The sequence below is a fragment of the Geotrypetes seraphini genome, chromosome 6, assembly GCF_902459505.1.
Source record: "Geotrypetes seraphini chromosome 6, aGeoSer1.1, whole genome shotgun sequence".
Taxonomy (NCBI): domain Eukaryota; kingdom Metazoa; phylum Chordata; class Amphibia; order Gymnophiona; family Dermophiidae; genus Geotrypetes; species Geotrypetes seraphini.
Genome location: NC_047089.1, coordinates 222701225 through 222713246, shown reverse-complemented (window position 1 = coordinate 222713246; position 12022 = coordinate 222701225). Strand labels below are relative to the sequence as shown.

Sequence of the window (12022 nt, the reverse complement as noted above, 5' to 3'; positions counted from 1 at the left end):
AAAGCGCCACAAAGGTGGAGGCAGGGAGGGAGGAAAGGTGGAGTGGAGAAGAAAAGACGCTTAAGGGGGGAGAAGGCCGCTGAAAGTACTGGGGAAGACAAAGGGGTGGAAAAGAACGCTGAAAGGACATGGGATAAACGGGAGAAAGGGGGGGGAAGGACCCTGAAAGCACTGGGGAAGACAAAGGGGTGGAGAATGCCACTGAAAGGACATGGGGAAGACAGAGGGGGGAGAAGGCCGCTGAAAGGACATGGGGAAGACAGAGAGGGGAGAAGGATGCTGCCTGACAGGACATGGGAAAGATGGTGGGGGAGAAGGACACTGAAAGGAAATGGGGAAGAGGGAATGGGAAGAAGACGCTGGCAGGGAAGAAGACAGAGGTGCCAGACTATGGGGGAAGCGGAGGGAAAAAGATGGGTGCCAGACCAATTTGGGAGGGGGGAGAAAGGGAGAGGCACAGTAACAGAGCAAATGGAAGACACAGAGAGAAGAGAGGCAGTGGATGGAAGGAATTGAATGAGAACATGAAGAAAGCAGAAACCAGGCAATAAAGGTAGGAAAAAAATTATTATTTTTTTTTTTTTTTGCTTAAGGATAAAGTAGTATATTAGTTGTGTTGATAAAAATTTATAAACATTAGAGGCTCTGGTAGAAACCCGTTTACAAAGTATGTATTCTTCCCAATTAATATTTCCAAATTAATAAAGTCTTTTTGCTTATTTTTAAATGGGTTTCTACCAGAGCCTTTAATTCAGTAGCATAATTAAATGAAATAAGTATTTCTGTAGTTTATAGGGACAGGCGGGGACGTAGGGGATTCCTCGCGGGGACGGGTGGGGACGGAGGAGATTCCTCGCGGGGACGGGTGGGGACGGAGGGATTCCTCGCGGGGACGGGTGGGGACGGGTGGGAGTCCTCACGGGGATGGGTGGGGACGGGTGGGACTTTGGCGGGGACGGGTGGGGACGGGTGGGATTTCTGTCCCCGCGCAACTCTCTAGTCCAGACTATTCCAATTCAGACGTTCTTCATTAAACTGTCTTTACCAATCTACATCCAGCAGATCACTCAGCAACTTTCTCAATTCCATTGACCACAAAGCTCAGTCCAGAATGTTGTCAATCTCCACAGGTAAATTTCCTCTAGCTCAGTCCATTATACTGACGATCCTCATGGTTGAATTTCCTCAAACTCAGTCCAAAATGCTGCCAATCCCCACAATTGAATTGCTGCGAACTCAGTCCAGAATGCTGCCAATCTCTTCAATTAAATTATCACCATCTCCAACTATACACTGCCAATCCCCACAGCTGCATTGCCTCAATCTCAGTCCAAAATGCTGCCATTCTCCACCTTTAAATTGTCACGAGCTCAGTCCAGAATGCTGTCAGTCTCTTCAATTAAATTACCTCCATCTCAGACCATAACGCTGCCAATCTCCATAGTTGCATTACCTCAATCTCAGTCCAGAATGCTTCCCATCTTCACAGTTGGATTACCATAATCACAGTCCAGAATAATGCCATTCTCCTTAATTAAATTACTTCCATCTCAAACCATAACGCTGCCAATCCCCATAGTTAAATTGCCTCATGCTCAGTCCAGAATGCTGCCAATCTTCACAATCAAATTGCTTCGAGCTCAGTCCAGAATGCTGCCATTCTCCACAGTTAAGTTTCCTCAAGCTCAATCCAGAATGTTACCAATCCCCACAGTTAAATTGCCTCAAGCTCAGTCCAGAATGCTGCCATTCTCCACAGTTAAGTTTCCTCAAGCTCAATCCAGAATGTTACCACTCCCCATATTTAAATTGCCTCGAGCTCAATTCAGAATGTTGCCAATCCCCACAGTCAACTGTCTCAAGTAATGGAAAATGACAGTTTTATATTCAAAAACAATACCCCGCTATGAATAAAGTCAAATAAACATAACCTATGCATCACACTATTAAAACATTAACAGACTTCTCATTAATATCTTCATTTTCATTTTAGGTATTCATCGGGCTTTCACATTTATCTATATATTCTTTTAACTTCCCTGCTTCTTCAAAACTTAGAGTTTTGTTGTTATGAGTCACCCGCATTATAGCCGGGTATACTAATCCAAACCTGGCACCCATTGCTCTCAATTGTGGGCGTAATTCTAATAGCTGTTTTCTTTTATATGCAGTTTCCTTGGCAAAATCCGGGACTATAAATATCTTTGCATCCTGACATTCCTTCCCCTAAAAGCTGGATTCTGTAACCGGTGTCTGTGAAAAAGAACACCGGTTACAGAATCCACCCCACTCCCAATAACAATTGCGGCAGGAGAGATGGCTCATCTCCCCTGCCGCGATGATGAATACCCGAACTGCCGCAAACCGCAGCACTTCAGGGTGAGGATCGCAGCACGAGAGATGAAGCATCTCCCCTGCCGCGATCCTCCCCTCAAAGTGTCGCAGTTGGCGGCAGTTTGGAGGATCGATATCGCGGCAGGATAGCCAATTTCTCCTGCCAAGACATGATCCCCCCAACCCCTCCTACCCCGACACAGCCCCCCACCACCCCCAATCAGATCTGGGCAGGAAGGAGCTGGGTTGGCCCCATGTGCCTAAGGCCCGCCAATTCCGCCATGTGCCTAAGGCCCCGCCAATTCCGGCCCTATGGCCCACCATTCGGCGGATGGCGGGCCTGCCAGGCTTGGGAGCCGTCCGGCTGGCTAAAAGATTTTAGGTAAGGGGGGTGCTGGGGGTGGGGTGTCGCCAGATGTTGGGGGATGTCGTGGAGTTTGGGGGGCCAATTGGAGATTCGGGGGGGCGGTCGTGGGGGGGTTCGTCAGGATAGGAGGGGTTGGGCTCCCTCCTGCCATATTTTAGTGGGGGTAGGGGGGTCACGTCTCTATAAACGTGTTTGCATTAACAAATGTTCCAGATGATGTACGTATGGAGCTGGCATTTCGTCTTTTGGTCTTTTTATGTGAGGACGAGTACCATAGTTAAGTGGTTCTCAAACTGGGGAAGGGAGCATGGGATAGATTGTAGGGGATATGAGATATTTAGTTTGGCGTAACTTAAACTAATAACCTATTTTGTAGAGGGGGAAGTTGGGGCTGAAAGCATTCCATGGAAGTTGTCTGGGTGAAACCTAAAAGGATTGAGAAGTGGCAATAAAAATTAAAGTGTAAAAAAAGTTGTACTGTAGATACTTCCTTAGGGTATGGAAGAGAGAGAGAGAGAGTGCCTGCAGTTTCCCAGATTCATCATTTTCTCACTTCTGTTTGTGATTTTTTCCATTGCTGCTTCTGCCTCTCCCGGGCATTTCCTTTCCAATTGTATCTATGATCTTCTCACTTGGGATTTTCACACTAATTTGTTTGCTTCCCTTTTAAAAAATCAATGCCTCTGCATTATAAAGTGTCTTTGGAAACATTTATGAATTTTCTCCATGGAAATAAGTTTTGAGCTTGCTACAGGAAACTTGTTTCTGACTGTTCATGATGCCTTTTCCACCTCCACATTTAAGCAGATTGGTTTTCAGGACTCTTTCTCCTATGTCCCCTTTCCACTAAAAAATGTTTTTTACTTTATTATTTATACCTGATAGGGTGGCAGTGGGGGCAATTTGTTAAATTCTTACATTGCTTGGGGCTGAGTAAATCTCAATGTCTATGGACCAGTGGTATAGTAGAAAGGCAATTTTGGGGTGGGCCAGCTGGTGAGATGAGTGGACGACATTTATTCTATGCTCTCTGCTTTCCACCAAACTTAAAAATTGACGGGTCAGTACTCAGTTGATAGTAGTGAGCATTTTGGTGACTGAAATTATTCCCAGATATTCAGTGTCGGGCCATGTCTGGGCTTTGGCACAGAATATTCAGTTTTGCGAAACTGGCTAATACAGAGCTGGTTAAGTCGATATTTAACACTTAGCCAGCCATTGGTTACAACATAAAGATATGACTTTATGCAGTCTCACTTATGCAGTTACCTTGGCTGATCGGGGGTGGTGGGGGGCTGTGTCGGGGCAGGAGGGGTTGGGGATTCATGTCTTGGCAGGAGAGATTGGCTATCCTGCTGCGATATCGATCCTCCAAACTGCCACCAACTGCAGCATTTAACTGGCCAAGAGCTGACTCTGCTCCTGGAATGCTCTTAAAATGGCCGGTTTTCAACACCACTACTACTATTAATTATTTCTAGAGGGCTACCAGACATACTCAATGCTCAGCAGTGATGATATTTAAGTGCTGCTGAAAATTAGCAGATAGCTCCAAACAAGTAATTTAACTGGTCTGTTAAATCATTTTACCTATCGACATGTATATACCTTAGCTGAGGGTAACTTCAAGCCCCAGACCTGCTCAGACCACTGGACCCTTGGGCTGTCAGAACAGCCAACAGCAGCAATGCTTCCAGCCAGCACTCCACACAGGCTTGGTTCTAGGTCAAGGGTTTGCCAGACCGAAGGTGTTTTCAGCTGGTGGTAGTGTGTTGTTGCTGCTAGGTTGGCCTGAGCAGAAAGTGGAGGCTCTTATTCTCCCACTGATATGCCGCTGCTGCGACATTTACACTTATGCAAAGTTGACATTGTAAAGCAAACACAGAGGGTCAGATTCTACAAACGGCACTGGTAACAGAAGCCACCTAAAAAACAGTCGCCGATCACTTATCAGTTACGCATCAGCGCCGTTTGTAGAATCACAGCTTCGTGAAAGGTAGGTACCAGAAATGTAGGCCAGGGTTTTCAAGGCCTACATTTCTGGCACCTACCTTTCACTTGAATCGCATCTACAGAATTGCTTTATGATGCCTACTGCCACTTCTCCATAAAGCACTTCTGTAGCCGCGATGCAGGCACCTTTTTTTTTTTTTTTTAGGTGCTGGTAGGCGTCTTCATTTTTTTCTTAACTGCTTTTATTTGTTTTTTTAAATGATCTTTTACACTCAAATTAGGTGCTGGTAAGGTGCCCACTGGCGACTAACCTAAGGTACAATTTATAGAATAGTACAATTTAATGCAAACACGTTTATTCACTATAACATGTAAACCATCTAAAAAGCTCTGAAAACATGAAGAAAGAAAATGGGAGGACAGGGAACAGTGGCAGGAGTATGCAAGAAAGGATGACACCCAGTATGAGGCCAGGGGGGTTCCCAGTGTGCCATCCTGCCACGATTGTGCTAGTACAGCAGCTTACTTCTACCAGTGACCAGTCCAATTATAGCAGAAGTCCTATCTGGAGGACTGGCTAATGGCATCAATGGTGGGGGACCATCCTTAACACACTGTTAGGAAGAACTCCTGCTCCTGCATCCCTGCCACACACTGTAACACAATGATGATCTTGCAGAGACTACGACAGGAGCTCAAGGCAGCCATTTCCTATGAGCGATCTGCACAGGGCAGGAGTGTGGGAAGATCGCTCCTGCCCCGAAAACCCACTACACTACCAGGTAAGGCTTAAGGGGGGGGCTTAAAATAGCCGGGGGGAAGCGAGGGTTAGGGGCAGAACTGGCCCAAATATTATTCGCTGTTTTTTAAATATTTGTGGGCCAGCTCTGCTCCTAACCCCCGTGATTACGGAGGGAGAAGTGTAATCTAGTCTAGAATAGATAGAGACATGGTGTAAATGCACATGAGTCGAGTTGAGTCTCTTTCATTTGGAAGGAAGCCCTGGAATGAGAGGGCATAAGATGAAGTTAAGAGGTGAAAGGCTCAGGAGTAATCTAAGGAAATACTTATTACAGAAAGGGTTATAAATGCATGGAATAGTCTGCCGGTAGAGGTGGTTGAGACTGTGTCTGAATTCAAGAAAACATGGCACAGGCACATAGGATCTCTTAGAGAGTGGAGGAGATAGTAGAAGCTATGGGAGGGGCAGACTGGATAGGCCATTTGGCCTTTATCTTCCATCATGTTACTATGTCTGGAGGGGTGGAGAGTGTGAGTGTTCTGCACTAATCAGTTGGCAGCGCTACATTGCTGTGCACTAACTGATTAGCATGTGCTTAGCACATGAGCCCTCACCATCTACATAAGGGATGGTGGAAAGGGCTCACGCACTAATCTGTTTTAATGGCCACACACTGATGACAAAACTTATGCAAGGCCATTAATACAGTACAAAATATAGGAAATTTAGCCATTTTACACCAGAAGTAAAAAATGGCCTTAGCATGCAGGAAAGATCTATGTAAAGGCATGCTAAAGGCCATTTCTTACTGCTATTTAGTAAAAGGGCCCCTTATTGTTCTGCACTTAAAAAAATTTAGGAATTCTGCACAGTTGGCATGATTTATTAATGTTTACCGTATTTTTCGCTCCATAAGACGCACCTGACCATAAGACACACCCTAGATTTAGAGGAGGAAAACAAGAAAAAAACCATTCTGAACCAAATTCTCTCTACCAGGCTCTGCACCATGTCCCTCCTCTGGTGGTCTAGTGGTAGGCCAGGACAGGGCACAGGTCGGGCAGGCCTAGTAGCAGGCAGGCAGGTCCTATACCTTCCATGTACCCCCCAGTACCTTAAATCATCCCCCCACTTACCCCCCAGTACCGTTTTAATCATCCCCCATACCTTTAATCATCCCCCTAGGTATCTTTTTAAATTCCTCCCTCCTTAGATGGCTGTCTCTTATTCCCAGCCAGCGGCACACAGGCCAGAAGCGCAGAGATCAGGAACAAGCCCTCCGCGCTCCCAGTTGGGCCCGCACTGATCTCCAAATGGCTGCAGTCAGTTCTCGCGAGTCCCGCAAGCGCTGACTGCAGCCATTCAGAGATCGGCATGGGCCCAGGCGGGAGCGCGGAGGGCTTGCTCCTAATCTCCTTTTCTGGCCTGTGCACCGCTGGCCAGGAAATATGCTGGCCCACCAGGTATGGCAGCGGGTGGGCGGGGGGTGTTAAAGATGTGGTGGGGGGGTTTAAAAATATGCTGCGGCAGCTGGGGGGTAAAAATATGCAGTCGTGGGGGTGTGTAAATATATGTGGCGGGTGGGGGGTTAAAAAGATGCAGCAGCAGGGGGTATAAAAGATGCAGCAGCAGCAGTGGGCTTAACAAATTTGTATCTTCGCTTCATAAGACACACATTTCCACCCTCTTTTTGGAGGTGGAAAAAGTGCGTCTTATGGAGCGAAAAATAAGGTATTTTATTCTAACACAAGCACTAGCAAATTCTAAAAACTATATTCTAATCATAACATAGAAAATAAAATTACTTTTTCTACCTCTGTTGTCTGGTCATTTTATTTGTCTGTGTTCTGTCTATTTTTATTTATCCATTTTATTTATTTGGATTGGAGCTACAGTACTACTGAAAAGGTGTGAGCTAAATCCCAATAAAACAAATCATATTGGTCCCAGTCTTTGGTTTATGCTTTCCTATCTTTTCTTCATTCTTTTGCCAGATCTCCTATCCATTTGACATTTCAGGCTGATTCTATAAATGGGGCCTAAGTCAGGCACCCTAATCGTGGACACCTAGCGATGCCTAACTAAATTCCACGTGTAACCCAAATTGATTTAACAAACGTAACTGAAATGGTAATTGACCACACCATTGATCTTTAATTTTTTTTAAATGTTTAAAAATCAATTCATATGTTTAGTTCTGTATGACTATTTTTTCTTTATTTTTTCAATAAAAGCTTAAAAAAAAAAATCAATTAAATGTACGCAGAATTCTACGTGATACCTATCAACACCTAAGTCGAGGCATCCTCTGACATCTAATGACACCTACCTGAAAAGTAGGCATGGTTAGGTGCGGAGAATAAGTGTAATAAAAGACAGTTATCTGAAATAGACGCCGGTATATATACCAGCGCCTACCTCTGGAACACCTAAGTCCGCTTAGGCGCCACTAGGTATGATTCTATAAAGGACATCTAGCAGTTTGACAACCGGCATGGTTAGGCATTGTTTATAGAATCTGGCCCTTCTTATTTATCCATGTCCATCATCCGTTTTCCTCCTTTGTTCAGCATCTGCCCTCTATGTCTCCTTGTCTTTCCCCATTTTCAGCATCTCCCTCTCTCTGTGTTCCTATGCTCTGCCCTATCCCTGTTTTAATGGCTTCTCTTCACTCTCTTTCCTCCTAACTCAATATGGTCCAGTATCTTTCCCATCCTCCCCCATACCCTACATCAGCATCTCTCCCTCTCCTCTCTTCCCTCCCTCCTGCCTTCCCCCCCCCGTAAAGCTTCTCTTCCTCCCTCCATACGTCATCTCTCCTACTTCTATTCCCTCATTTCCCCTCATCCAGCATCTCTCTCTTCCCTTTCATCACCCTAAGCAACTAGCCCCTTCTCTTCCCTCCATCTCCTGCAGTCCAGCATTTGTCCCCTTTTCAAGGGTCCAGTATCTCTCTCTTGCCTTCTCTCCCTTGTCCAGCATCTCTCTTTTCCCTCCATTCCCCAAGGCCCAGTATCTTTCTCTCCAACTTTTCCTTCTTCCCCAATCCCCTTCTCTCTCTTCCCTTCCATTCTTCTCTCCACTCAAATGGGTCTGTCCTTTCCTTCCATCCCCCAGTGTCCAGCACTTTTCTCTCATACATCCCCCCCTTCCACAGTCCAATCTAGACCTTTCCTTCTTCTCCCACTCCTACAGGTCCAGCTTCTCTCCCTCTTACTCATTTCCCTGAAGTCCTGAGCTCAAAATAACATGCATTAGCATGGCCACCAACAATGGCAGTGTTACCACAGGCTGCCTCTCACTGTTAAAGTACCTTTCCTCTGCCAGGTCTAAGCTAAGAGGAAAACAGGAAGTGGAATCAGAGGGAGTGGGAGACAGCTGAGGAAGGCCCCTGAGTGGCCCACTTATAACTGACACTTCCAGTGCAGCCATGTTTAAGGTTAGGACTGTGGAAGGGGGTAGGAGGAAGGAGCAAGAAGAAGAGATAGACTCCTAGAGGGGTGGAGAGGAGGGAAAGGAAGAGAGACAGAGATCGCAGATTGCCCCTATGTTCCCCCCCCCCCCCAGTGAGTTCCACTCAACTGGTTAAGTCTCTCCTATCTTTCCCCTTCTCTTCCTCTGCCAACTCTAGATTCCGTCCTGTTTGCTGCACCATGTGCCTTGGACAAACTGCCTGAATCCCTACAGCAGGCTCCTTCTCTGGCAGTGTTCAAGTCCTAGTTAAAAGCTCACCTCTTTGAAAGTGTTTTCAACTCCTCACTAACTCTCTTCCTTGGGTTCTGAATCCCCAATCCTTTATGTCATGTCTGTCTGTCCAAGTTAAATTGTAAGCTCTTCTGAGCAGGGATTGTCTATTTAATGTCAAAATATACAGTGCTGAATACGCCCTTCAGCGCTATAGAAGTATTAAATAGTAGTATGAGAACGAAGCAACCTGGGAGTGAACAACATTAGCAGAAAACTGGCACGTACATTGGCCAGTTTTCTATCTAACTCAGTGCCATGTACCTCCTGCATAAACTGAATCTGAATCATAGAAGGACAGAAGGTACATCTGCCCAACAAGTTGTTTGTTCTTCCTCAAAGAAGAGAACTAGAGTCAAATGAACTTGGCATTGTTCTTCCACAGTGAATATGCAACGGGAAATTCCATGCAGAATTTTCCTTTCAATATTTGAGCGCTGGTTAGCGTCCACACGTCAGTACTCTAAAATGAGCAGGGAATTAAAAATGAAATCCTCAAGCATTGCTGGTAAGCTGCTCTCAGGTATGGTATGGGTAAAATTACACATTGGAAAGGGGAGAACAATTTTCAGCTGCCAATTTTACCTGGGTGAAATCATTTGATGACTGTCTCAGTAAACAGATCAAAAGCTGAACAGTGTATCTGCAATCATCCGCTGGAGACAGAGAAATACTGAACATTCTAAGGCTGCATAGTGCCCTTTAGGGGTGAATCACAAATAACTATTTTATTTCTCTCACACTATCTGCTAATTTACAGTTCTGGACTGTTCTGGTATAGATTCTAAGGAAATGTAATTACAGTACCACACAACCATCTTACATGTGCAAAATTTCTGATGTCTTGGACTTAGATAAAAAGTAAGATTTAACTGTATTCCATGCACTCACAGAACCTGCAGGCAATGTCCTTGGTTCTACTTCTGGGCCACTGAGCTTGTTCCAAGAAGCTCTTTCACTGCTGCAGAGCCTACAGGAATGTCCTTCTTCTAGTCCTGTGTTACTAGAATGTTCCCTAAGGCACTCTCACCTTTCCAGAACATAATTCAGTGCTTTTCTCCGGTTTTCTGCATATACAGAAGGGCTGGAATCGCAGGCTACCAGGTTTGAGGCATCATGGAAAAGGTGAATGTTCACAAGGTCAAAGGCACTGTTCAAAAATAATTCAAAGGGACAAAGAAATAGAGATGTGGTAGAAACAAAATATAAATGGACTGTATATATTCATACAACAGACTTAACAGTCATTAATTACCATGTTGTTTTACTAACCAGTTTAGATAGAGAAATATATTTGGCAATGACACCTTTCAAAAGCCATCCTAGAAAGGTCTTATCACCTTGATTAAAAATAACCTATAAAGAGCAGTACACGTCCCCTATTAGTAAATGTTCCTCCACAGGCTGTGGAGGAATGTGAAGTATTGGGGAAGGGGATGAGATTTAAGGAATGGAGAAGTGTGGGCTGGAGGAAGGAAGAATATGGAATGGTGGTGGATTGTAGGCAATGGTGGTTGGTGGCTCCACTGTTTAGGGAGGCTAATATGGGTGGGGCCAGACCTGAGACAACATTAGAAAGAAAGGTCATCAAAATAGTTGCAGGTAATATATATTTACTAGTCTTTAAGCCCGTTACATTAACGGGTGCTAGAATAGATGTGTCTGTCTGTCTGTGTTTCTTTATCTCTCTCTCCTTGGCCGCTGTCTGTGTCCTTCTGTTTCCCCCCCAACCCGAGCAAAGATGTCTGCCCCCAGCACACCCCTCCCCCCCAAAGCAGCCCCCTTTCCCTCTCCCTAACTGTCTCTCCATGGCCCTCTTCTGTCTTCCCCCCAGAGCAAAGCTGTTTGCCCTAAGCACACCCCTCCCCCCAAAGCAGCCCCCTTTCCCTCTCCCTGTCTCTCCATGGCCCCTTCTGTCTCCCCCCAGCACACCCCTCCCCCAAAGCAGCCTCCTTTTCCTCTCCCTGTCTCTCCATGGCCCCTTCTGTCTCCCCCAGCACACCCCTCCCCCAAAGAAGGCCACTTTTCCTCTCCCTGTCTCTCCATGGCCCCTTCTGTCTCCCCTCAGCACCCCCCCAAAGCAGCCCTCTTTCCCTCTCCCTCTGGCCCCCTGTATTGATCCCCCCTGCTTACCCTCCCTCCATCCCGGCGTCTTCTGGCCTGCTCCTCTTCAAAGCAGGCCGCGATTGTGGTGGCCGGCCCCAGCGAACCTCGCAGGCCGCTCCCAACCCTCGCAGGCCGCTCCCTCCCGACACGATCCCGTGCTTCAGAGGGAATGTGCCACCGAGGCCGGAAAGCGGCCCAAGGCCCAAAGCCGGCCACGATCGCAGGCTGTCCCGAACAGGAGAATTAGCGGCAGCGGCAGCAGTGGTGAGCGAGGGCGGGTTGAGCTTGCTTCGGGTTGGTGAGTGAGGGCGGGAGGAAGGGAGTGACCAGAGTGATCCCTGGCCGGGTTCTAAAATGGAACACAGCCACGGATCACACACCACAGCGGCAGGGATCACGCTTTTTTAAAAGTGCATGCGCCGCTAATGTTTTATTATATATTTAATATCTAAATTTAATATAAGGTATCATATGTCAAATAACATGGCAAAAAAATTAAACAGCGCAAACTTCAGTAGATATAGTATATAGGTCTGTTAGGCAATTGAACTAATGTAGGCTTTAAAAAGGTTCACAGATGACGACTATGCCTACAGTCAATCTACATCTTTCTTTCTCTCACTTTTCATCTGCCCTCAGCCTGTCTGCCTCTCTCTTTCTCTCTCTCACCTCCCAATTGCCAGTGTAGTTCAAATTTTTGATTATTTGACTCTTACAGGAGAAAGGCAGAACCCAGAGGCTTGCATGAAAGAAGTGGCAGTTCGTAGTACCACTCC

General features: G+C 46.1%; 1 protein-coding gene across 1 annotated transcript in view; it reads right to left on the bottom strand.

Moving 5' to 3' along the window:
• LOC117362955 (inositol polyphosphate-5-phosphatase A-like) overlaps positions 1 to 12022 on the bottom strand; it is a 101179-nt gene that overhangs the window by 22592 nt on the left and 66565 nt on the right. Inside the window, exon 8 of the mRNA XM_033950045.1 lies at positions 10171 to 10290. Coding sequence (XP_033805936.1) covers positions 10171 to 10290 — 120 coding nt within the window. The remainder of the gene's footprint in view (positions 1 to 10170; positions 10291 to 12022) is intronic.